This window comes from Oncorhynchus gorbuscha, linkage group LG15 (assembly GCF_021184085.1).
Source record: "Oncorhynchus gorbuscha isolate QuinsamMale2020 ecotype Even-year linkage group LG15, OgorEven_v1.0, whole genome shotgun sequence".
Taxonomy (NCBI): Eukaryota; Metazoa; Chordata; class Actinopteri; order Salmoniformes; family Salmonidae; genus Oncorhynchus; species Oncorhynchus gorbuscha.
Genome location: NC_060187.1, coordinates 44,607,890 through 44,632,170, shown reverse-complemented (window position 1 = coordinate 44,632,170; position 24,281 = coordinate 44,607,890). Strand labels below are relative to the sequence as shown.

The window sequence follows — 24,281 nt, the reverse complement described above, 5'->3', positions numbered from 1 at the left end:
TGGTGTATGATCATATATTTTGATACATGTTTTTCCCCTGGATTCAGGAAGTGATGTCACTGAGTACTGCCTCTATATATAGGACCCTCCACCCCCATCTGGGATATGAAGACCTAAGGCTCAAAATATTGTTATAAATATCACATGGAAGCATGAGCAGTGTTTTCCATGAGATGCCTACAACTCCAGCACTTGTAGAAATTACCTGGATGTGCATATGTCCTTCAGCTTTCCTAAATGTATCAATCTCACCATGCAATGCAGTTTTTTAAATTTATGTTTCAGTGCACATAGGGTACTTGGCATCAATTCAATCTTCAGTCAACTCAAAGAAAGAATTGATCTTCAATTGATGAATTCAATTCCATTTCTAAAATATATCCATGAATTGAATTTCAACTCACTTCCTGAGTTGAAATAAACAATAGGTTTACAATCGAGTAAACATGTTAGGCTAAGTTACCAGTGTGATTTAATCAAAGATTGGGAACAAAAACAGACAGCCACCCACATTGTTAGAAAAAACAAATTTCTCATGACAAAATAAGAACAAAGTGGACTGTAGGTGTTATCGTGCAACTCAAGAAAAATGCTGAAACAACTCCTCGATTACACTAGACAAGTCAACAACCATAAAGGTCCTATTTGAAATGGTCCATTTAATTCCCATAATGTTGACAGTACTCTACATGCCATCTCTGACTACCAGTATATCACTGTATAAATAGATGCTTCTCAAATTAAAGGTGGCTGCTGAAATATATCACATAATAATCTCTTGTTGTGCACCTGAAATGACAAAGTTCAAGTGATGCAACTGCATTTAGTCCACTGGGGGTGTAGTGATTCAGTTCACTGGCAAGGATTAGTAACATTAAACAGTTAAACCAAGTGCTATACTGGAAAGACATTGCAGATTGGAGTATAACAGATCCACTCAATCCATACACTTCAGACTAGATATCTGTTGACAGTGGGTTTATCAAATTTGATCAAAGTTTCACTGACTGGTTTCCTTGGAGGGGAGGGGCTGCACATGCAATAATTACTCAGTGAAGAAAAACTTTGTCCCCGGAGTTGCGAGAATAATACAAATTACAAAAAAAAGGACACAGGCCGTCTTCACTTTTCCACACACAAATCTCTCTCTGTAAAAAAACAAAGAGCAGACCGTTTTAGGATTAGCTACATGAGCAGTTTGTACAAAAGAAAAACAACCCTACGATACATGGACCAATCCATCAAATGTCATTTTAAAATGTTCATCTTACCCGTCTGAGGGTCAAGGTTGCTCATCGTTGCTAGCGCTAGACGGCCGGCTGCGAATTTGACTCCTCAGCTGTTCAATTAACTCTGGGTTCTGCTGTTGCATCTGCTGCGCAAATTGTTGGCCCCTAAATGGACATGGTTACAGCGAGGTGATGGAATGGCAGTTACCAAGTACAAGTCACAAAAAGGTCATACATTAGTGTATTTTATTAATACTCTCACATGTCAAATGCTTTCATGTCTATCACTGATGTCATTGGTATAACATACAATAATATAGCCTAATGTAATAACAAATAATACAATACACAAGTCATATTTGGCATAGACAGTAGAGCTAGTAGTCGACTTACGCTTGGATGAGACCAGAGATGTCACCCGGACCCGCTCCCCCTACTCCAACTCCTGCTGCCGGTCCGGCTCCCAACCCTAACCCTGGTACAGGCCCTGGTCCTGCACCTAAGCCAGGCCCCCTACTCCAGACGCTGCTGGAGGTCCCATTGGCCCGTAAGCCCCTGACATCATCCCCGACATCCTGTACAACACAGACAAGAAAGGTGGTATATTCTACATGCATTAAACTCAAAGCTAGTTCCCAAGTATGGAATCTCAGAGTGCATTTACAAAGTCCTTGTGCTACATCTAAAAAGAGAGTATGTTATAGAAAATAAATGGGATAACTTACAGTTGCTGTACTTGTGGGTTGTTCATCAAACCAGATGCCTAGGATAAAGCAGCCGTAACAATTAATAAAAATACTAGTTCTACTCTTTGGTAAAACAAGGCACCTGAATGCACACAACTTGTTGCTTACAGTTTACAAGTAGTATTTTCAGAGTTTCCCATTTGTCATGCACACAGCATTATAGTAGTATAGTGGATCCGCCTGGTTGTTCCTAGTATCTTTCATTTGAAAGGGCCAGTTTTAGTAAATTGGAACTCACCATGTTCATGAAACCAGGGTTACTGAGCAACCCAGCCAGATCAACTCCTCCCACTCCCCCTGTCTGAAGGAGATAATTTAAGAACAACATGATCAACAATGATTCATTCCACATGCTTCCAGATGTTACGCATTTTCCATAGTGGCTGAGATGTTATCAACTTACTGGGCTTGGAGTCTCCATTTTCTGCTCTGCTATTTTCAGGTTGGATTTGTAGGTGTCGTTCTCTGGGTCCAACTCCAGGGCTTTTTTGTAATAACTTACAGCTTCTGTGTGTTTGTTTAAACTGGCTAGAGCCAAACTGGAAGCATGGGACGTTGAAGTCAATGTAAGTCAACCATCAGTCAATAACAAATCAGCAACACATTGGCCCATGTCCACAGTAATATTGAACACTAGTGTCTAACATACCCCATTCTTCCATACGCTTTGCTGTAGTTTGGGTCAATGCCAATGGCAAGTTCACAGTCCTGCACTGCTCCAGCGTAGTTGCCTAGTTTGCTGTATGCAGCAGCCCTAGCAAAAGCAAACCATACAATTAGCAGTACCTTACAAAAACAAATGTGAATTAATTTTCATTGCTTGACAAACTCTATACATGCTTGAAAATTGACAATGTACACTTGGATATACCTAATGTGTAAATAATTGTCACATTATCCTCCAAGTTCAGGAGTTTGTTGGTCAATACCTGTTGCAGTAGTAAACTCCATTCTGGGGATTTATGGCAATAGCCTTTGAGTAGAATTCCACAGCTGCCCCATAGTTCTCAACCCTCATTTGATCATTCCCTACCGTGAAAAACACATACAATTATTTGCCAGAAGAATGTATAGGCTGTATAGAATGTAACAGCTTAACCATAGACCCATTTGAAGAGAGCTGATATTGAAGACTGACTAATGTACAAACTATTTACAGGGAAGGTCCTACCATCAGTTTTGAGTCGCTCAGCCTCTGCCTCTTCCTCCTCAGTGGGGGAATCTATGGCTGTGTTTATATTCACGTGGAGGGTGTTTGGATGCTGCAACAGACAGTCAACACATTTGAGACAAACTATTGACCACATATTCACATTCATATAAAGCGGATGTCTTAAATTTACCTTCAGTGTCGCAGAGGCAAAAATCTCTGGTAGCGTTTGAGTGACAGCTAGGGTCTGGTCGTCGGTCGAGACATTGAAGGCGGTCTCCAGGCATTGGACTGCAACTGGGAAAGCATCAGATGTTGAGAAATGGCAATGACTGGACACAGTTGAGTCCCTGACCATCTTCCAACATGGGCTAGGAGTCCATCTCTTTTTACTTAATCTTGGCTTCCAACTCAAGCTTACCTTCTAAACTTTCCTGAGCATCTGATGATAGACTCCCAGAGCCCAGTTGATCATGAAGAAAGTGAATGATGGAGAAGGCAAGACGCTTTGTGTCAGTCATTTTGGATTGAGGTCCAAACCCCTTAGTAGAAAGTGTATTGTGAGGGACCCTGAAGAAGAAAAGAAGAGAATATAATGTTGTTGGTACACCAGGGAGGCAGGGTAGCCTAGTGGTTAGAGCGTTGGACTAGTAACCTAAAGGTTGCAAGGTACAAATCTGTCTTTCTGCCCCTGAACAGGTAGTTAAGATGTTTTTCTTGACTGACTTGCCTAGTTAAATAAAGGTAAAATAAAAAAATTAAAAATCCCCATTGTAAACAGATTGGGATTGGATTGTAGGTAGCTAAAACAGTGACATTTACACATATCGGTATTATAACAAATAAACCTCTATGTTACCATGTCATCTGATTAGATAGCTTCTTAATCCTCGGCTAATAACTAGCTAGCAAGTTTGATAACTTGACAAGACGCCGCGAGCTAGCTAGAACGTTCTAGCAAGTTGCTTACGGTCGCCTGCTGTTAGCTAATAAGGCTAACAGAGCTAACAGTTGGCCTACCATGTGAAAATACTCCGACCGTGTATTCGTTCACGTTAGGTGTCTAGTTTTGCATGAGAAATTATTAAGCTTAACTACGTGGATATCTTAACGAGGGCTATCTAGCTGTTTGTAGCTAAATAATGTTGGTTATCTAGCCTACTTAGCACATTAGCTTTACTGACATGACGCCAATAACAAAATGCTTGGAGCACTTTACCTCGATTTACTCGACTTTCGTTGACATTGACGTGTGGTTTAAAAATCGATACGTTATGGCACACAACAGATGTTAGCTAGCAAAAATGATCCCTACCAGTTGCCTTTACTTCAGGTGCTTCTTGCAGTAGCTGGTGGTGCCAGTGATTATTAGAAAGGTATCTCTGCTGATAGGTCTGGTGATGATAGCAAAAAAGGTGTTGACTACGTCGCAAGTATTAGACGTCATCACGACGTAGCTGAAGCATGCCCGCACGTCGCTTTATCGGCAAACACAGACTGCGAAGCGCTCTGAAAACGTTGGTACTTGGTTTTCTGGAAGATGGCACCGACAGGTAAGTACGAAATGAATCCAAGTTAGTCTTTCCTAACACTTCATTGCCAAATGAATACAAACTCAAAGTTATGCATATTTATACGTCTGCTTTCTGGTTTTCTGGATGCTACCTAGCTGTTAACGTTAGCTAGTATTTAACGTTACACACTAGTTTTACTAGGAATTAGTTGACAAAATAACGGAATAGTCTGCCGGAAGGCAGACGTCAAATACAAGTAATGTTCAACTTTGCCGATTGTCTATAGGGTTGGTTCTTATGCTGGGCCGGGGGGTATTGACATAAACGTCTAATAAAACATATATCAGACTTTCAAAACGTGGTTCTGTTGTAGACTCACTTCCTTTCCCGCTCACTGTCAAAATAAAAGTCCTGAACGTGCGCTATACCTGCACAAAAAAAGCAAGCACTTGTGCTGTGGGGGACTTCTATTTTGACATTAGGTAAGCAGAGAGGAACTGCGTGAGTCTTCAAACGACTCACATTTGAACATTATGTTTAATTACATGTGCCATTAGCAGGCAGGGCAAACCCTTTTTGGTGATTTCTGGTATATCATCAAAATAAACCAATCGCAGCACGTTTTTGGAGTTGCAGTTACCATTTGGAAATTAAGGTTGAAAGTTCAATTGTATGTGACTAAAACAGAAAGAACCAAAATTATTCCGTTACTGCTTCCTGTTGACAAGACATTTTGATAAATAGTCCAATGTCAAAACACAGTTAACGGCGTCCTAACCAATATGCAGAAACATTTCGTGATTATAATGAAAACATAGCAAATGTTATGTTTATCTGCTCATACATGTGCAACAATCGTATTACTTATTTTTTTAAAAACATTTTTTGAGGAGACCCTTATAATCGGCACAAGCACTAAAAAACTCGTTTTAACAAGTGGCAATGAATCACTTACAGTGCCTTCAGAAAGTATTCCGACCCCTTGACTTATTCCATATTTTGTTACCTTAGCCTTATTCTAAAATGTATTTAAATGTTTTTAAAATTACCTCAATCTACAGACAATACCCCAGAATGGAAAAAAAAGTTTTTTTTTTTAGAAATGTTTGCTAATTTATATGAAATATGAAATATCCAATTTACATAAGTATTCAGACCCTTTAATCAGTACATTCTTAAAGAACCTTTGGGAGTGATTACAGCCTCAAGTATTCTTGGGTATGACGCTACAAGCTTGGCACACCTATATTTGGGGAGTTTCTCCCATCCTTCTATGCAGATCCTCTCACGCTCCGTCAGGTTGAATGGGAAGCGTTTTTGCACAGCTATTTTCAGGTCTCTCCAGAGATGTTTGATCGGGTTCAATTCAGGCTCTGGCTGGGCCACTCAAGGACATTCAAAAACTTGTCCTGAAGCCACTCCTACAATGTCTTGGCTGTGTGCTTATGGTCATTGTCCTGTTGGAAGATGAACCTTCATCCCAGTCTGAGGTCCTGAGCAGGTTTTCATCAAGAATCTCTCTGTACTTTGCTTCGTTCATCTTTCCCTCAATCCTGACTGGTCTCCCATTCCCTGCCGCTGAAAAACATCCCCACAGCATGATGCTGCCACCACCTTGCTTCACCGTAGGGATGGTGCCAGGTTTCCTCCAGACGTGACGCTTGGCATTGAGGCCAAAAAAGTTCAATCTTGGTTTCATCAGACCAGAGAATCTTGTTTCTCATGGTCTGATAGTCAGGTGCCTTTTGACAAACTCCAAGCGGGTTGTCATGTGCCTTTTTACTGAGGAGTGGCTACCGTCTGGCCACTCTACCATAAAGACCTGATTGGTGGAATGCTGCAGAGATAGTTGTCCTTCTGGAAGATTCTCCCATCTCCACAGGGGGACTCTGGAGCTCTGTCAGAGTGACCATCAGGTTCTTGGTCACCTCTCTAGTAAACTTAAACCAATCATGACGTGGCATAGTATATCAACAGTGACAATGGTTGGCTGCTATTTGAAGCTGCAATATGAAACTTTTTGGGTGACCCTACCAAATTCACAAAGAAATGTATTAGAGGTCGACCGATTTAATCGGAATGGCCGATTTAATTAGGACCGTTTTCATAACAATCGTAAATCTGTATTTTTGGACACCGATTTGGCCGTAATTTTTTTTGTTTTTACACACACCTTTTATTTATCCTTTATTTAACTAGGCAAGTCAGTTAAGAACACATTCTTATTTTCAATGACGGCCTAGGAGCGGTGGGTTAACTGCAGAACGACAGATTTTTACCCTGTCGGCTCAGGGATTCAATCTTTCAACCTTACAGTTAACCAGTCCAACGCTCTAACCGCCTGATTACATTGCATTCCATGAGGAGACTGGCTGTTACGTGAATGCAGTAAGAAGCCAAGGTAAGTTGCTAGCTAGCATTAAACTTATCTTATAAAAAACAATCAATCATAATCACTAGTTAACTAAACATGGTTGATGATATTACTAGTTTATCTAGTGTGTCCTGCGTTGCATATAATCGATGTGGTGCGTATTCACGAAAAAGGGACTGTCTTGCTCCAATATGTACCTAACCATAAACATCAATGCCTTTCTTAAAATTAATACACAAGTATATATTTTTAAACCTGCATATTTAGTTAAAATTGTCTTCTAACCTGGTTCGTTGCGAACTCTGTGAAGACTATTTCTTCCGAACAAAGGGGGATGATTTAATAAAAGCGCATTTGCGAAAAAAGCACAGTCGTTGCACGACTGTACCTAACCATAGACATCAATGCCTTTCTTAAAATCAATACACAGAAGTATATATTTTTAAACCTGCATATTTTGCTAAAAGAAATCCAGGTTAGCAGGCAATATTAACCAGGTGAAATCATGTCACTTCTCTTGCGTTCATTGCACACAGAGTCAGTGTATATGGAACAGTTTGGGCCACCTAATTTGCCAGAATTTTACGTAATTATGACTTATGGATGCCACCCGTTAGATAAAATACAGAACGGTTCCGTATTTCACTGAAAGAATAAACGTCTTGTTTTCGATGTTAGTTTCCAGATTCGACCATATTAATGACCTAAGGCTCGTATTTCTGTGTGTTATTATGTTATAACTAAGTCTATGATTTGATAGAGCATTCTGACTGAGCGGTAGTAGGCACCAGCAGGCTCGTAAGCATTCATTCAAACAGCACTTTCGTGCGTTTTGCCAGCAGCTCTTCGTTGTGCTTCAAGTATTGAGCTGTTTATGACTTCAAACCTATCAACTCCCGAGATTAGGCTGGTGTAACCGATGTAAAAATGAATATTTGTAGCCATTTAACAAAGTCTGCTGCCTCAGTTTGCATGATGGCAATTTGCATATACTCCAGAATGTCATGAAGAGTGATCAGATGAATTGCAATGAATTGCAAATAAACTGAATCCCCAAAAAACATTTCCCCTGCATTTCAGCCTTGCCACAAAAGGACCAGCTGACATCATGTCAGTGATTCTCTCGTTAACACTGGTGTGAGTGTTGACGAGGACAAGGCTGGAGATTACTCTGTCATGCTGATTGAGTTTGAATAACAGACTGGAAGCTTCAAAAGGAGGGTGGTGCTTGGAATAATTGTTCTTCCTCTGTCAACCATGGTTACCTGCAAGGAAACATGTGCCGTCATCATTGCTTTGCACAAAAAGAGCTTCACAGGCAAGGATATTGCTGCCAGTAAGATTGGACCTAAATCAACAATTTATCAGATCATCAAAAACTTCAAGGAGAGCGGTTCAATTGTTGTGAAGAAGGCTTCAGGGCGCCCAAGAAAGTGCAGCAAGCGCCAGGACCGTCTCCTAAAGTTGATTCAGCTGTGAGCTCGGGGCACCACCAGTACAGAGCTTTCTCAGGAATGGCAGTAGGCAGGTGTGAGTGCATCTGCACGCACAGTGAGGCAAAGACTTTTGGAGGATGGCCTGGTGTCAAGAAGGGCAGCAAAGAAGCCACTTCTCTCCAGGAAAAACATCAGCGACAGACTGATATTCTGCAAAAGGTACAGGGATTGGACTGCTGAGGACTGGGGTAAAGTCATTTTCTCTGATGAATCCCCTTTCCGATTGTTTGGGGCATCCGGAAAAAATCTTGTCTAGAGAAGACCAGGTGAGCTCTACCATCAGTCCTGTGTCATGCCAACAGTAAAGCATCCTGAGACTGTTCATGTGTGGGGTTGCTTCTCAGCCAAGGGAGTGGGCTCACTCACAATTTTGCCTAAGAACACAGCCACATCCTCAGAGAGCAACTTCTCCCAACCATCCAGGAACAGTTTGGTGACAAACAATGACTTTTCCAGCATGATGGAGCACCTTGCCACAAGGCAAAACTCATATCTAAGTGGCTTGGGGAACAAAACATCGATACTTTGAGTCCATGGCCAGGAAACTCCCCAGACCTTAATCCCATTGAGAACATGTGGTCAATCCTCAAGAGGTGGGTGGACAAACAAAAACCCACAAATTCTGACAAACTCCAAGCATTGATTATGCAAGAATTATGCACATCCTGTTAGTTGACAGCATGCCATGGCAGATTGCAGAGCTCTTGAAAAAGAAGGGTCAATTGAAAAATATTGACTCTGCATCAACTTCATGTAATTGTCATAAAAGCCTTTGACACTTATGAAATGCTTGTAATTATACTTCACTATTCTATAGTAACATCTTACAAAGATATCTAAAGACACTGAAGCAGCAAACTTTGTGAAAATGTATTATTTGTGTCATTCTCAAAACTTTCCGCCACAACTGTACTTCTGATAGTACACCTGCCACAGTATCTTTGAATCACATGAACAATACTGAAACTCTACCTAGTTCATACCACATGCCATTGAATGCCATGATTCATCCCCTGTATAGTGAAACAAAACATTTCCTCTTTAGAAGTAGGCCTTTTCCGAGACGAACCATCCATCTCATGTCCAACCTTTCTTTCACCCAACAGAAGAGTTGGCATCTGGCACTGGTGCGCCAGTCTGTGCTGACAACCGCCTGCGCTGGGACCTGACCCCCGAGCAAATCAATCAGCTCTCGGATGAGGTTATTGCCAAGACCAAAAAGATATATGACTGTGTCGGGGCCCTGGACCTGGCCAGTGTTTCCTATGAGAACACCCTGAAGGCTCTTGCTGATGTGGAGGTGGAGTACACAGGTGGGTGTGACTCCAAAATAGCATAATTTCTTCAACCCCTTTCCTGTATGACCACAGTGAATTGAAATGAATAGGTTATGATGTGTAGCGGGTTCAGTCCATAGCAACCACAACTAGCATCTACTCCACTGGCCTTGAAAGCGATTGGGAAAATGTCTGAGTTGGCACGAACGAGGTATGCAATGGTATAGACAAATCAGCACTTTTTACATAACTAGCTGACAAGCCAATGCTCCCTACAATTGGCAGTGGACACTGGACTGTACATGTTAAATCAGTCAGTTGTAGCCGTTTATAGACTCAAGGCAGCAAATGACCTAATCCAAAAGAGCTTATTTTTATCATCGCCTTACTGCTTTTCATAATTTTAGGTCTTTTGTTAAGACTGTGCGTAGTGATGAAATAATCGACAAAACCTAAGCCTATGTTTCAAGCTGACAATGGTCAGTTTAGAGTGGTTTTATAAACTGTTGATGCGTGCTCCACATTGGTAATGGATTGAGTCCCTCCCCATTTCAGTATGAAAGCACTTTGACCACTGAAAAAGCACGATATATAATCCTCATGATACATAGCATCACGTACAATGAAAATGACACTCCTAATAACTGCTCCCTTTTACATTTTGACGTGTTATTCCAGTTGACCGCAACATGCTGGACTTCCCCCAGCATGTGTCCTCCTCCAAGGACGTGCGCACGGCCAGCACCGACGCCGACAAGAAGCTGTCGGAGTTTGATGTGGAGATGAGCATGAGGGAGGACGTCTACCAGAGGATCGTGGCACTGGAGGTGAGGAGGGCCGTGTGAGATCAATATGGAAGGTCCCAATCGTCCGTAGATAAGATGTCAATAGTCTGTAGTTGCTTCCACCTCATCTCCTTATTCTTCATCTACACTTCGTACGTCAGCTGATATCTCAAAGTGCTGTACAGAAACCCAGCCTAAAACCCCAAACAGCAAGCAATGCAGGTGTAGAAGCACGGTGGCTAGGAAAAACTCCCTAGAAAGGCCAAAACCTAGGAAGAAACCTAGAGAGGAACCAGGCTATGTGGGGTGGCCAGTCCTCTTCTGGCTGTGCCGGGTGGAGATTATAACAGAACTTGGCCAAGATGTTCAAATGTTCATAAATGACCAGCATGGTCAAATAATAGTAAGGCAGAACAGTTGAAACTGGAGCAGCAGCATGGCCAGGTGGACTGGGGACAGCAAGGAGTCATCATGTTAGGTAGTCCTGGGGCATGGTCCTAGGGCTCAGGTCCTCCGAGAGAGAGAGAGAAAGAAAGAAGGAGAGAATTAGAGAACGCACACTTAGATTCACACAGGACACCGAATAGGACAGGAGAAGTACTCCAGATATAACAAACTGACCCTAGCCCCCGACACAAACTACTTCAGCATAAATACTAGAGGCTGAGACACTTCATTATATCAGTACTAATAAAGGAGAGGAAAAGGTGATCCACTTTGACCTATTGAGCTGTACCTAGGAAGATCTCTATAGCCTGTATGTTTTTACATGTTTTTACATTTGTTCTTAACTGACTTGCCTAGGTAGGTAAAATAAATAAAATCAACATGCTCTTGCCTCATGTTGTCTTCAGAATTATCCCATGGCTATGTAAAGGTTGCGTGGAGTATCATTCTCATTGACTGAGTTCTGCTTTTAACCTCTCACAGCGCAAGGTTGACGGTGACACGCTTACTCAGGAATCCAAGAGGTACATGGAGAGGCTGATCAAGCTGGGCCAAAGGAACGGTCTCCACCTGCCCAAAGAAACACAGGATGTAAGAGACTTTACCGTTTTCAAAGGAAGTGACCTTGATGGATATCACGGCCACGCTCATTTCCAAGTGGATCGTTCCATTTAATTTCAAATGGTATCTCTGAGAAATGAACCCAAATTGGCCTTTTCAATTCATAGGGTCATTGAGCTGTTTGATTTAGAATTTTAAGACTCTTTGAAGTATCCACAAAAATATTTAAAATAATTATTTATGTGTTTAACTCATTTTTGGCCCTAAAAAGTCTCCATATATACTTCCACATTTTGTTTGCAACTGGTACCGGCTGACCTTCAGATAAGACTTGTGAGGCCTAGAGTGTTCAGACGCTACAGACAGAAGTAGGCAGATCGGCTGTACTGACTTGTGGAGGTCATAGAGCAAAATGGAGAACACCCCCTTCCATAGAGGGGTCATAATAGTTTTCAGGCCAAACTGTTCAGACGATTTTGTGATGGCCGATTTTCGGGATGTCTCATGGTCTGACAAGCACTGCTCTAGCTCTGTCACCTTTCACTGCAGATGCGGAAGTGCGATATAGGTGGATGCTGTGGATTGAGACGCATCCAATGCAAAACAACCTGATATCTCTTAAACTGACAGACAATTATGGGGATTTCTGTAGTATGCTATTTAGATTACCTTGGGGCGTGGACATCGACCCCGGGGGGGGGGGGTTAACAGTGACGCGAGGAATCCAAATGAATGGTCAAAAGCCACCCACGGAACACCCCCACCCCCCCAATGGCCAGTATACAGTATCAGTTCTCTATGTTTGACAGGTAGTATGAAACTGCGGCTTGGTGTATTGTTTATTCATACTATGTAATGTATTCTCAGTGAAGTTGGTGATGTTTTTCCCCCCCTAGTCAGAGAAATTAGCCATTTTGAAGTCTTGTATTTTTCCCCCATAATTGAATGTGAAAGTACCACTTTTGACCATGGATGCAGCTCTTCCTGCTGTTACTGCCACACCCTTTTATCCACATAGCTGATTTCTTGTGCTTATTAAATGGACCCTTTTGCAAATTTGGGTAGAAAACTAATAACTTTTTGCCCATGATGAAAATAAAAGGTTTGGTCATCCATACAATTCAAGCCAGTCCTCAATGAAAGCAATTTAAACACACACCTCTTAGGCTTAACCTGTGTCCAGGAAACAGACAATGTATGTTTAGTTTATTCCCTTCCAAAAATGTCTGGATTCAACATGCCCGGTGAACAAGCAAACTAACAGCAGTTCTTATGGTTTCAATGTTATAGTCTCTAATGGTAAAAGTCCCAAATACACACTGTATATTGTTTTGAAAAGGTATTGGGTTGGGTTAAATGTTAAATGTCACTAGTCAAACAACATAGAAATGTTTTCTAACCATTTTTATTGAAAAACAAAAGACTGCTCTGTAATGGTTTATAATTGTATTATTTTATTAGGGATGTCACATTTTAGTCACTAGCCCATTTCTCCATCACATTTTTGGACTTGTAGGAAAATTCTTCATATGAGAATTGCACCATAGGGATAACCCTCTCAGAGAGCTGCCATTTGTTGGATTATTTGAGAGGAGTTGGGTTGCTAAGAGACCAACTGAATTGCTTTCATTGAGGACTGCCTTGGTTTGTGAGGATGACCACACTATTTATTTTCACCATGAGCAAAACCTATTGATTGTCTACCCAAAGTTGCACGAACATTTTCGTGATCCATTTAAGAAACACAAGAGACCAGCAACATGGATAAAAGTGTGTGGCAGTAACAGCAGCATCTAGTGAGATAAATTTGGTATTTTCACTCTAATTTATGGGGGGGTGCAAGTGACTTCAATGGCTCATTTTTCTGAACAGCGGAGGAAAATCCACCAAATTCACTGAATACATTACATAGAATGAATAAAGAATAATATAAGCTGCAGATTCATACTACTTGTCAAACATACAAAATTAATACTGTATACTTGCCTTTGGGGTGGTCCGTAGGTTTTGGATTACATCTTAATCATTAAGAGGTTTCATATACTATATTTATTGAATAGTATATGAATCCTATAATTTGAAATGGCCAATTTTGGGTGCAGTCGATTAAGCTTGATTTCTCACAGTTCAAATGATCTTGAAACGATGTTTCAGGAATGCTAATCTTATCTGTTCCCAACAAATGATTTCAGAACAATCTGAGATGGTGGATGTCAATCTTCTTTCTTGTGTTTTTTGAGGTGGAATGACTCGTCTTATACTCTGATCTACAGTAGGTTCATTGTTGTCAACTTATTGACTTTATCTATCTAATCCAAACAGGAAGTCAAGAGGATCAAGAAGAAGCTGAGCAACCTGTGCATTGACTTCAACAAGCACCTGAACGAAGACACCACTAGTCTGACTTTCACCAGAGAGGAGCTGGGTGAGACATGTTCACGCGGCCTTTTCTGAGACCCCATTTCTGTTGTTGGACCTTTGCTCATAGAAATAATGGGTACTATCCACTAATGGCAATAATGTGTACTATCCATTAATAGTAACTAAATATTACTCAATAGTGTTGGTATAAATTCCAATTTGTTAAAATATCTTCATTAAAAATAGATAGCCCTCTGAATTTGAATTTCAGTATACTCTCTACTGAATTGAGTCAGTGTCCTGAAGTGAAATTCATCCCAACCTGGCTCTTTACAAGCTATAAGCTCCCAGGCTCCTATCGAACCCGTCTCTGTTCTCTTGTAGCAGTCACCATCAAAAGAATACAAAAAACCTAACTTCCTACGACAGTTGGTGTGTTGTTCGACCTTAACTGATTCCGCAACATTAAGGGGAAGGACACTTATGGAAACTGTTGTAGAATTTCAACTTTTCATTCTTAGCTATATGAAAGATCTAATGTGTTTTCAGGTTTCTAATTTGATTGCTTAAAAAAAAGAAGAATCAAAAATCTCTAACATTGAAAGTAAATCCATAAGTAGGACTTGTGACATGTCTGACGATGCACTTCAGGCGGTCTCCCTGAGGACTTCCTGAGCTCGCTGGAGAAGGATGGGGACAAGCTGAAAATCACCCTCAAGTACCCCCACTACTTCCCCACCATGAAGAAGTGCTTCATCCCCGAGACCCGCAAGAAGCTGGAGGAGGCCTTCAACTCTCGGTGCAAAGAGGTGAGCCGTTGTCTGTTTTCTGTGAGACCGAGATACTATCCTGTACTGGGAGAGCGTTGACTAGAGAAAATCGCTGAGCCCCTGAGAAACTCAAAGAAAGTCTTAAGCTGCCCGAAATGAATGTTTACGTTTATGTCGGCCAAAATTGATAATAGACAACCAAGGAGGATAACCCGTAAAGGACCAAGGATAACCTGTAAAGTTACTTAAAATGGTCCCCTGGAATGAATTTCAGCCCTCACCCTCTGTCTTTTACCCTGGTGTAGAAGAACTCTGCCATCCTGAAGGAGTTAGTGCAGTTGAGAGCCCAGAAGAGCTCCCTGCTGGGTTTCACCACCCACGCTGACTTTGTCTTGGAGATGAACATGGCCAAGTCTGGCAAGAAGGTGGACGGCTTCCTAGGTGGGTGATCGAGATGGGGTACAACTATCTGAAAGGTTGTTATGGTCCGTTGTTCCACTTCCAACTGACCAGTGTACATTTAACTATTCTTAGCTGCTGTCAGTTGTATCAGAAACAATGTAGTGCTTCAACTGCTTTTTGTTATGTTTGAGTCATTCCGATAGCATAAGAACACAGCCTAAGCCATGGCAAAAGGTGTAGTATTGCAGGAAATTAGCTTTAAAGAGCAACTGAGCTTCCTGATTTGGCCTCATTTTGAAGCTTGGTCGTTAAGAAATGCTTAGCGGCCATGACTGAAGCCAATCAAGAGTTGCCTTGGGGGCGTGGTTTGATGTGTGTTTCATGTCTTTGCCATTTCATTTGAAGATGAGGACTTCTCTCCTCCTGACTGACTCGCCATCTCAAGATGTTCTGCTAATTCAGTTCTATGTGTTGACTAAAGCCTTCACAGACCTTGTGTTTAGCCAAGCTGACAGCAGCTGGCTAGATGATTTCTCTGTCAAATCAGATATGGCATTGATAGCAAGAGCCAGTGCCTGGAATGTGTTTCATAAGGCACTAGTTCTACAACACCTTGCAACAAAAGTAGCTTGCAACTTGTTTCAAAATGTCATTGTGTCATGTAAAGACTTGTTACCATGGAAATAGTATCAACTGCGAGTTGAATGACCTGTCCGGAGTCAGCTCAGCTGTCCTACAACACAGTATTCTATAACTGGCCAGTTTTGTCTCGCCTCTATTCTCCTTATGTCCGCTGTTAGATCTTTCCCGGGGGACAATTCCCAGAATGACTAATGTCCCTAGACTACATGTGTGGACACGTGGAAACATCGCCCAGCTTGAGTGTAGATACATTTATAAAAACTTTTTATGCTGTAAATATCGTATTTATGTGCTTATGAAGACTGTATGCCTACACATACACTATGTGGACACGTGCACGTCGAACATCTCATTCCAAAATCATGGACATTATTATGGAGTTGTTCCCCCCTTTGCTGCTATAACAGCCACCACTCTTCTGGGAAGGCGGTGACATTGCTGCGGTGACTTGCCTCCATTCAGCCATAAGAGCATTAGTGAGGTCGGGCACTGATGTTGGGCAATTAGGCCTGGCTCGCAGTCGGCTTTCCAATTCATCCCAAAGGTGTTCTATGGAGTTGAGGTCAGGGCTCGGTGCAGGCAAGTCAAGTTCTTTCGGACCGATCTCGAACAACCATTTCTGTATGGACCTCGCTTTGTGTACGTGAGCATTGTCATGCTGAAACAGGAAAGGGCCTTCCCGAAACTTTTGCCACAAAGTTGGAAGCACAGTATAGTCTAGAATGTCATTGTATGCTGTAGCTTTAAGATTTCCCTTCATTGGAACTAAGGGACCTAGCCTCAACCATAAAAAAACAGCCCCAGACCATTATTCCTTCTCCACCACACTTTACAGTTGGCACTATGCATTGGGGCAGGTAGCGTTCTTCTGGCATCCGTCAAACTCATATTAGTCCATCAGACTGTCAGATGGTGAAGCATGATTCATCACCCCAGAGAACGCATTTCCAGAGTCCAATGGCGGCAAGCTTAACATCACTCTAGCCGGCGCTTGGCATTGCGCATGTTGATCTTAGGCTTGTGTGCGGCTGTTTGGCCATGGAAACCCATTTCATGGAGCTCCCGACTAACAGTTATTGTGTTGACGTTGCTTCCAAAGGCAGTTTGGAACTCTGTAGTGAGTGTTGCAATCGAGGAGAGACTATTTTTACATGCTTCAGCACTCTCTGGTCCCGTTCTTTTAGTTTGTGTGGCCTACCACTTAGCAGCTGAGCTGTTGTTGCTCCTAGACGTTTCCACTTCACACTTCACAGCACTTACAAAAACAAAAAGTATATATACAGTGTGTACAAATGGCGTGAGGAGGTAAGGCAATAACTAGGCCATAGTAGCGAAGTAATTTAGCAAATTAACCCTGGCTCGCTAGCATTATGTTGTACAGCCAAAGGTAGCTACTAGCTAGGTAGTACCAGCTATCTTGTACTTGGCTTACTTATCTTGTACAAAGCATTTCAACAGATATAATCCATTCCTGGCCATATTGTTTAAATGCATTGGAAGTTTGCACCAATTTAATGGGAGCCCATTTTCACTCCTATTTGTTGAGCGAAATGTGCGTGCGTTGCACCCATATACAAACTTGACATTGTCCAGTAATTCCACATGGCAGCTGGGTGCTGACCACAACGCATTGTCTCAATTGGGCATCATTGGCAAAAGTGGACATGTAAGTAATTCATACCCAACCCTCAAGTAAGTTGCGACGAACGCACTTACAAAACTCTGTTTTGGACAAGACTTACTTTATGACCAGTTATCCTACTTACAGTTTGTATTCCATTTTGACACTAGAATAAATGTTTGACTCATATCAATGCCACAAACTGCATGCAGAGACATAAAAATGGTGTCCACGTGTTAATCTGACTCGGGGAAATAGATAAAGGGCATCATTGCCAAAATCTTGGAAGTATTCCTTTAAAACAGCAACATTTTGTCTCTGCGGCCAATAGGGCCTCTAAAATGTTCAGTCGGTGACTGCCATTGACCACACACTGCTATGCCCCCCGCGTGCAGCCTAAAGTCCATTTTGATCCAGACAAAAAACCTTACACACACACACACACACACACGGTTTCCACCCCTCACGTCTCTGCTCCAATGTGTGTGTCTGTGTTTGGGAGGGATTGGGATAAAGCAGAAGACACATTTCCTTTGGGTACATTTGGCAATAAGGTCATCTTCCTTTTCTCCAGAGGAACTGGCCCGTAAGCTGAAGCCCCTGGGGGAGGAGGAGCGCCATGTCATCCTCAAGCTGAAGAAGGAGGAGTGCCAGAAGAGGGGCCTGCCCTTCAAGGGCGAGTTATACGCCTGGGACACACGTTACTTCATGACCCAGGTAGGCCATAGGTAAAAACGACAAATGTCTGCAGCTCTGTTTTTCTGGGGACCCAACAGTATTTTTTTTTTTTTAACACCCATAAATACATTGGCATGGGGGGGGATGTCAGAGTTGCAGATTGCAAAGGTTATTCTGCTGTTGTATTACATAATTGCCATACCAGTATGTGGAAAGCCTATATTTATTAAAGACACAAAACAGTTTAATGTGAGAAGCAGGGATTGGTCTGAAGCCCAAAAAAGAAAGGAAGTTCACAAGCACCACAATGCCTACTCCACCCATGCACTACCAAGGTTTTCCATCACACAGCTTTGACACCTACTACATGAACTATGTGTATGTTGTAAGTCGCTCTGGATAAGAGCATCTGCTAAATGACTTAAATGTAAATGTAAATGTTGTACTTCAATCAATGTGTAGGTTACTTAGGATTGAAACTTTCTCAAACATTCTAATTTATACTCGTAGAGGGGCTCCCACAATAATGTGGTTTGTACCGCATGCAAGATCATGTATTGCGTTCTTCCCAACCCACACTAAGACATTATCCCGTTCCATTACCCTTTTCAAGCTGCTTTTTAAAATTTATATGTAAGTCAGCTTTGCTTCTATAATTAAAAAGACCATTAGGCTTGATCACATGAGCTTTTTTGTCTTGTCGTACTGTATGTGGTGCTTGCCTGTTTTTTTTGTTTATTTAAAGCTTTATTTTAGCAATATAAAATGTTTTCGGGAAGTATTCAGACCCCTTGACTTTAAATAAATAATGTATGTTACAGCCTTATTATTCTAAAAAGGATTAAATTAGTTTTTCCCTCATTAATCTACACACAATACCCCATAATAACAAAGCCAAAACAGGTTTTTAGACATTTTTGCAAATTTACAATAGAATTTTAAAAAACTGATTCATGTTTACATATGTATTCAGACCCTTTATTCGGTACTTTGTTGAAGCCCCTTTGGCAGTGATTACAGCCTCGAGTCTTCCTGGGTATGACGCTGCAAGCTTGGCACACCAGTATTTGGTGTGTTTCTCCCATTCTTCTCTGCATATCTTCTCAAGCTCAGTCAGATTGGATGGGGAGCATCGCTGCACAGCTGTTCAATCAGGTTCAAGTCCGGGCTCTGGCTGGGCCACTCAAGGTCATTCAGAGACTTGTCCCAATGCCACTCCTGTGTAGTCTTGGCTGTGTGCTTAAGGTCGTTGTCCTGTTGGAAGGTGAACCTTCCAGACGGCCAGCTCTAGAAAGAGTCTTGGTGGTTCCAAACTTCTTCCATTTAAGAATGATTGAGGCCAGTGTGTTTTTGGGGACCTTCAATGCTGCAGAATTTTTTTTTGGAACCTTTCCCCTGATCTGTGCCTCGACACAATCCCGTCTCAGAGCTCTCCGGACAATTCCTTCGACCTCATGGCTTGGTTTTTGCTCTGACATGCACGGTCAGCAGTGGGACCTTATCTAGACTGGTGTGTGCCTTTCTAAAGTATGTCCAATCAATTGACTTCACCACAGGTGTACTCTAATCAAGTTGTAGAAACCTCTCAAGGATGATCAATGGAAACTGGATGCACCTGAGCTCAATTTCGAGTCTCTTAGCAAAGGGTCTGAATACTTATGTAAATAAGATATTTCTGTTTTTCTATGTTTTAATACATTTCTAAACATTTCTAAAAAAAACAACATTTTTTTGCTTTGTCATTATACCCTATAATGAAAAAGCAAAAAAATGTTTGTTTTTTTAGAAATGTTTAGAAATGTATTAAAACATAAAAAAACAGAAATATCTTATACGGTGTGTAGATTGATGAGGGGGAAAAAACAATTTAATCCGTTTTGAGTAAGGCTGTAACAAAATATGGAAAAGGGTCTGAATACTTTTCTGTCATTGAGGGGGGAATCAGGTCCTTTTTATTTTCTCCGTAGGTTCTTAACATAACAACAGGTTATGTTGGACAGAGTCCTTCATATAGATGTAGAGGTCTTTAGAGCCTTTCTGCCTTCCTGATTTCTGTAACCATTATCTAATCTGTGCAATATTGACAAACTCAGAACCACTTGTTTTGGTCCTGTTTTATCATGTGCTGTTCTGATCAATGGCCAGTTCTGATCAATGACCAGTTCATTACCTCTTGTCATATTTAATATGCAGCTTAATATTATGTTTGTATTTATACAAATAGAAAAATTGTAGTAAGATGGTCACGCTACAATAAAACAAAATTACAATATGCCTATATCTAGAAAAAAAATGAAAAAACAGCCATGATATTTACAGTGCCTTCAGAAAGTATTCATACCCTTTAATCCAGATTTTGTTGCTTTGCAGCCTGAATTCAAAATGGATGACATTGTTGGGAAATGAAATACAGAAATATCTCATTTACATAAGCATTCACACCCCTGAGTCAATACATGTTAGAATCACCTTTGGCAGCGATTTACAGCTTTGAGTCTTCCTGGGTAAGTCGCTTTGCACACCTGGATTGTACAATATTTGCACTTTTTTTATTTTATTCTTCAAGCGCTTTCACTTTGGTTGGTGACCATTGTTAGACAGCCATTTTCAAGTCTTGCCATAGATTTTCAAGTGAATTTAAGTTAAAACTGTAACTAGACCACTCAGGAACACTCAATATCGTCTTGGTAAGCGACTTGGCAGTGTATATTTGTCTTGTATTTTAGGTTATTGTACTGCTGAAAGGTGAATTTGTCTCCCAGTGTGTGTTGGAAATGCTTCAAAAAGGTGTCACATCGTTGGTTCTAATTGGACATGTGAGTGATAAATTGTACGATGTACAAGCAGGTTGCATCTCAACTTATTCTGTCCAAATAAAACCAAGTCTGATGGTCATTTTATGGATGCTGTTTTAATCCGACGTCTAGAATTTGAGCTAGGTTTGGGCAATTATGCTAAAGCTAACGACTTTGTGAAAAATCCGGCATGTGTTTCTCCGTAACGGCTGAACGGATCATGTCGTGTGTGTGTCAAGATTGTGTTGTGTACTTTCAAGATTATTTGCAAAGTTTCATCGACGTTGGTGTCATATTAGCTTAGATATGATGGTAGGAAGATTGCAACTTAACGTGTAGCATCAATCAATCCCTACTCAAAATATATAACACACTTTAAAAAGAATCATAGCTCTGTGTTTTTCACTGCGGTGTTAGAGATGACCCAGTGGGCTGTGTGGTCTATATTTGCCCCTGAAGGGATAAAGTTTTGAAGTGATGAATTGAATCTGTCCTTTGCTCTTCCCCCCTGTAGGTGGAGGAGACCCAATACGCGGTGGACCAGAACCAGCTGAAGGAGTACTTCCCCATGGAGGTTGTGACCCGGGGCCTGCTGGACATCTACCAGGAGTTGCTGAACCTCACCTTTGACCTGGTGGAGGGGGGCGCCCCCGTGTGGCACGACGACGTCACCCTCTACTCCGTCAAGGACCGCAGCACGGGCACGGTGGTAGGCCAGTTCTACCTGGACCTCTTTCCACGGTGAGTCGGAGGAAAACGGAAGAGATTGAAAAGGGCAGATGATTTTAAAGATGGCCGCATACAATTAGTTATGTATGATGATTGTTTTAAAATCCTCATAAAAAAAAGATGGTTATATCAATAGTTTTTTGGGGGGAAAGTCTTTATTTCATTGCTCTGAATTTGTCTACAGCAATTGAAACAGAGAAGAGTCCACCTTTTCCTCCTCCACATTATGGGGGAGACACTGAAATAAAAATGTTTAGCCAGTCATGGTGGTTGTGTGTAACCCTTCCCAGCGAGGGGAAGTACGGCCACGCGGCCTGCTTTGGCCTGCAGCCCGGCTGTCTGCTGTCGGACGGGACCCGGCAGATGGCGGTGGCGGCCATGGTGGCCAACTTCAGCAAGCCCACGGCCGACGCCCCCTCCCTGCTGCAGCACGACGAGGTGGAGACCTACTTCCACGAGTTTGGCCACGTCATGCACCAGCTCTGCGCTCAGGTGTGTATGTATACGCGTTTGTGGTGTCATTGCTACGATAGAGTATACATTGTTGTTGCTTAAATGTTGTGTAATTCCTAAGCACTGAAATGAATGTTTGACTGAGTAAAGGCATTTTAGTGTGATGGTTAATATATTTCCTGCTCTCAATATGTCATTGGCTATTTAATAACTGTAAAATCAACCTAAAACACGTTTGTAAGCAGTGACTTTTTTCCAGTTTTAATACCTGAGAGCACAGTGTACTCCATCAATGACCATTCACTATAAAATCTATATTTAATATGGTATAGAACATGTAATCAAACTTATATGAACACCAAAATAATATATCCCTCCCCTTTCCTGTCCAGTTTGATGTCTAACAGTAGTTCTACCACAGGATGCGGGGATTAACAGATGCATGTGTCTCTCCACCTCTGCTGCTCCCAGGCGGACTTTGCCATGTTCAGCGGGACACACGTGGAGCGGGACTTTGTGGAGGCGCCGTCCCAGATGCTGGAGAACTGGGTGTGGGAGAAGGAGCCCCTGCAGCGCATGTCCAAACACTACAAGACGGGTGCCCCAATCCCTGACGACCTGCTGGACAAACTCATGAAGTCCCGCTTGGCCAACACGGGTGGGTCACCATGAAACAACAACCCTGGCTCTTTCATAGAACACCCAGCTTAATAACACCTCTTACACCAGTGCCGGTGTTTAGGTTACTGGGCAGTGGTCACCAACACGACTCCTGAAGAGCTACTGGGTTTAGATGCTTCAGTGGGTTAATGTGTTAACCCTCTCCCTCCCATGCAGGTCTGTTTAACCTGCGTCAGATCGTACTGGCCAAAATGGACCAGGCCTTACACACCAAGAATGGGCTGGACCCGGCCGAGGAGTACGCCCGGCTGAGCCAGGAGATACTGGGCGTGCCTGCATCCTCAGGTCAGAGACAACCTCAACCAATGGACCATAGCACTATCACAGCTGTAGTTTGGGAGCATGTTCCCAGGTCTGTTTCTGCAGTCTTGCCAACTCCTTTAGTTATTGTCCGTTTTTTAAAACAAACACTTTTTTTCCCTTCGCCATTGTGCCCATAGGAACCAACATGCCAGCCACATTTGGCCACCTGGCGGGTGGTTACGATGCCCAGTACTACGGTTACCTCTGGAGCGAGGTCTACTCCATGGACATGTTCTACGCCCGCTTCAAGCAGGAGGGCATCATGAACCCCAAGGTTGGCACAGCTAGTTATTTACAATGCTGTTTTTACACCTGACCTTCCGCTCTTATCGAGTAGTTGGTATCAGGCGTCGTTGGTTCTTGATGCTAGTGAGCAGTGACTGCCTGCAGCCCTCCAGAACTGGAGCCATGTAGTCTGACTGGCCTTTTTGAACTCCAAATGGTTTCACCATGGCAAAAATGTCATTGTTGTCAGCTTCAATGATCATCTGCTTGATGCTGATGAAATACATTTCTATCTCTTCTAGGTGGGGCTGGGCTACAGAAACTGTATCCTAAAGCCCGGAGGCTCGGAGGACGCTGAAATTATGCTCAAGAACTTCCTAGGGAGGGAGCCAAAGCAAGAAGCTTTCCTCCTGAGCAAAGGATTAACAGTAGAGCTGGAGGCAGACACTCCATGTGCCTGTTGACCAATCAGAACCAGCTCAGTGTAAACGCCCACCCCAACCAATCATACACTTAGGACACGGGCACAAGGGACAGACATGTTCTAGAAAAAACAATGAAAACAAGAATTGATGCATGCTATTTCACCCTTTTGTGCTGTGTTTTTTTATTTTTTAGTTTGGAGATGTTTTAAACTATTGTATGCAAGTAAGGTTGAACAAAATACATTAAGAATTGACTTGACCCATTTGTCACCTTCTGTCAGTTTTCTCAAAATAAGTATCTATTAAGGGGTTTCAAACTTATTTAGTTAATTTTATACTAAGACGTTCACGGGCCGCATTAAAACAGCTCTTAGGCCGCATTTGGGTCTTAGGCCGCATGTTTGAGGCCCTGATATGCAGCCAGTATCATAAAAAATTCAGTAACCTTTCTGGTGAAACAAGGCGTAATACTGTGTCTCATTAGTATTACATAAGACTAACTCCCCTGAGAATGAGTCTGTAGCCTTGAAGTAACACTCGCTGCCATAAAGCTGTTACAACGCTAGTTATCATGGTTGTATAGCAGTAGTACATTCCAAATGAAGTATAACCTCGTA

General features: G+C 42.1%; 2 protein-coding genes and 1 non-coding gene across 3 annotated transcripts; 2 read left to right on the top strand and 1 right to left on the bottom strand.

The window, feature by feature from the left end:
* Positions 1-455: 455 nt before the first annotated feature.
* LOC123997265 (small glutamine-rich tetratricopeptide repeat-containing protein alpha-like) lies at positions 456-4,926 on the bottom strand. Its single transcript, XM_046301425.1, is given in 13 exon segments — positions 456-1,148; positions 1,272-1,394; positions 1,623-1,741; positions 1,744-1,804; positions 1,955-1,992; positions 2,214-2,276; positions 2,379-2,514; positions 2,625-2,729; positions 2,905-3,004; positions 3,147-3,237; positions 3,319-3,422; positions 3,547-3,695; positions 4,441-4,926. Coding segments are annotated over 11 exon segments (1,029 nt in total). The 5' UTR covers positions 3,647-3,695; positions 4,441-4,926; the 3' UTR covers positions 456-1,148; positions 1,272-1,282.
* On the top strand, positions 4,525-23,923 carry thop1 (thimet oligopeptidase 1). Its single transcript, XM_046301424.1, has 14 exons — positions 4,525-4,678; positions 9,616-9,822; positions 10,465-10,613; positions 11,502-11,609; positions 13,902-14,004; positions 14,592-14,749; positions 15,016-15,151; positions 17,950-18,092; positions 21,363-21,589; positions 21,868-22,069; positions 22,502-22,688; positions 22,868-22,996; positions 23,152-23,288; positions 23,542-23,923. The coding sequence occupies exons 1-14, from the start codon at positions 4,666-4,668 to the stop codon at positions 23,701-23,703; spliced, it is 2,061 nt and encodes a 686-aa protein (XP_046157380.1). The 5' UTR covers positions 4,525-4,665; the 3' UTR covers positions 23,704-23,923.
* Positions 14,288-14,423, top strand: LOC123998369. Its single transcript, XR_006832267.1, has one exon. It is a non-coding gene; the product is annotated as a small nucleolar RNA SNORA16B/SNORA16A family (small nucleolar RNA).
* Positions 23,924-24,281: the final 358 nt, after the last annotated feature.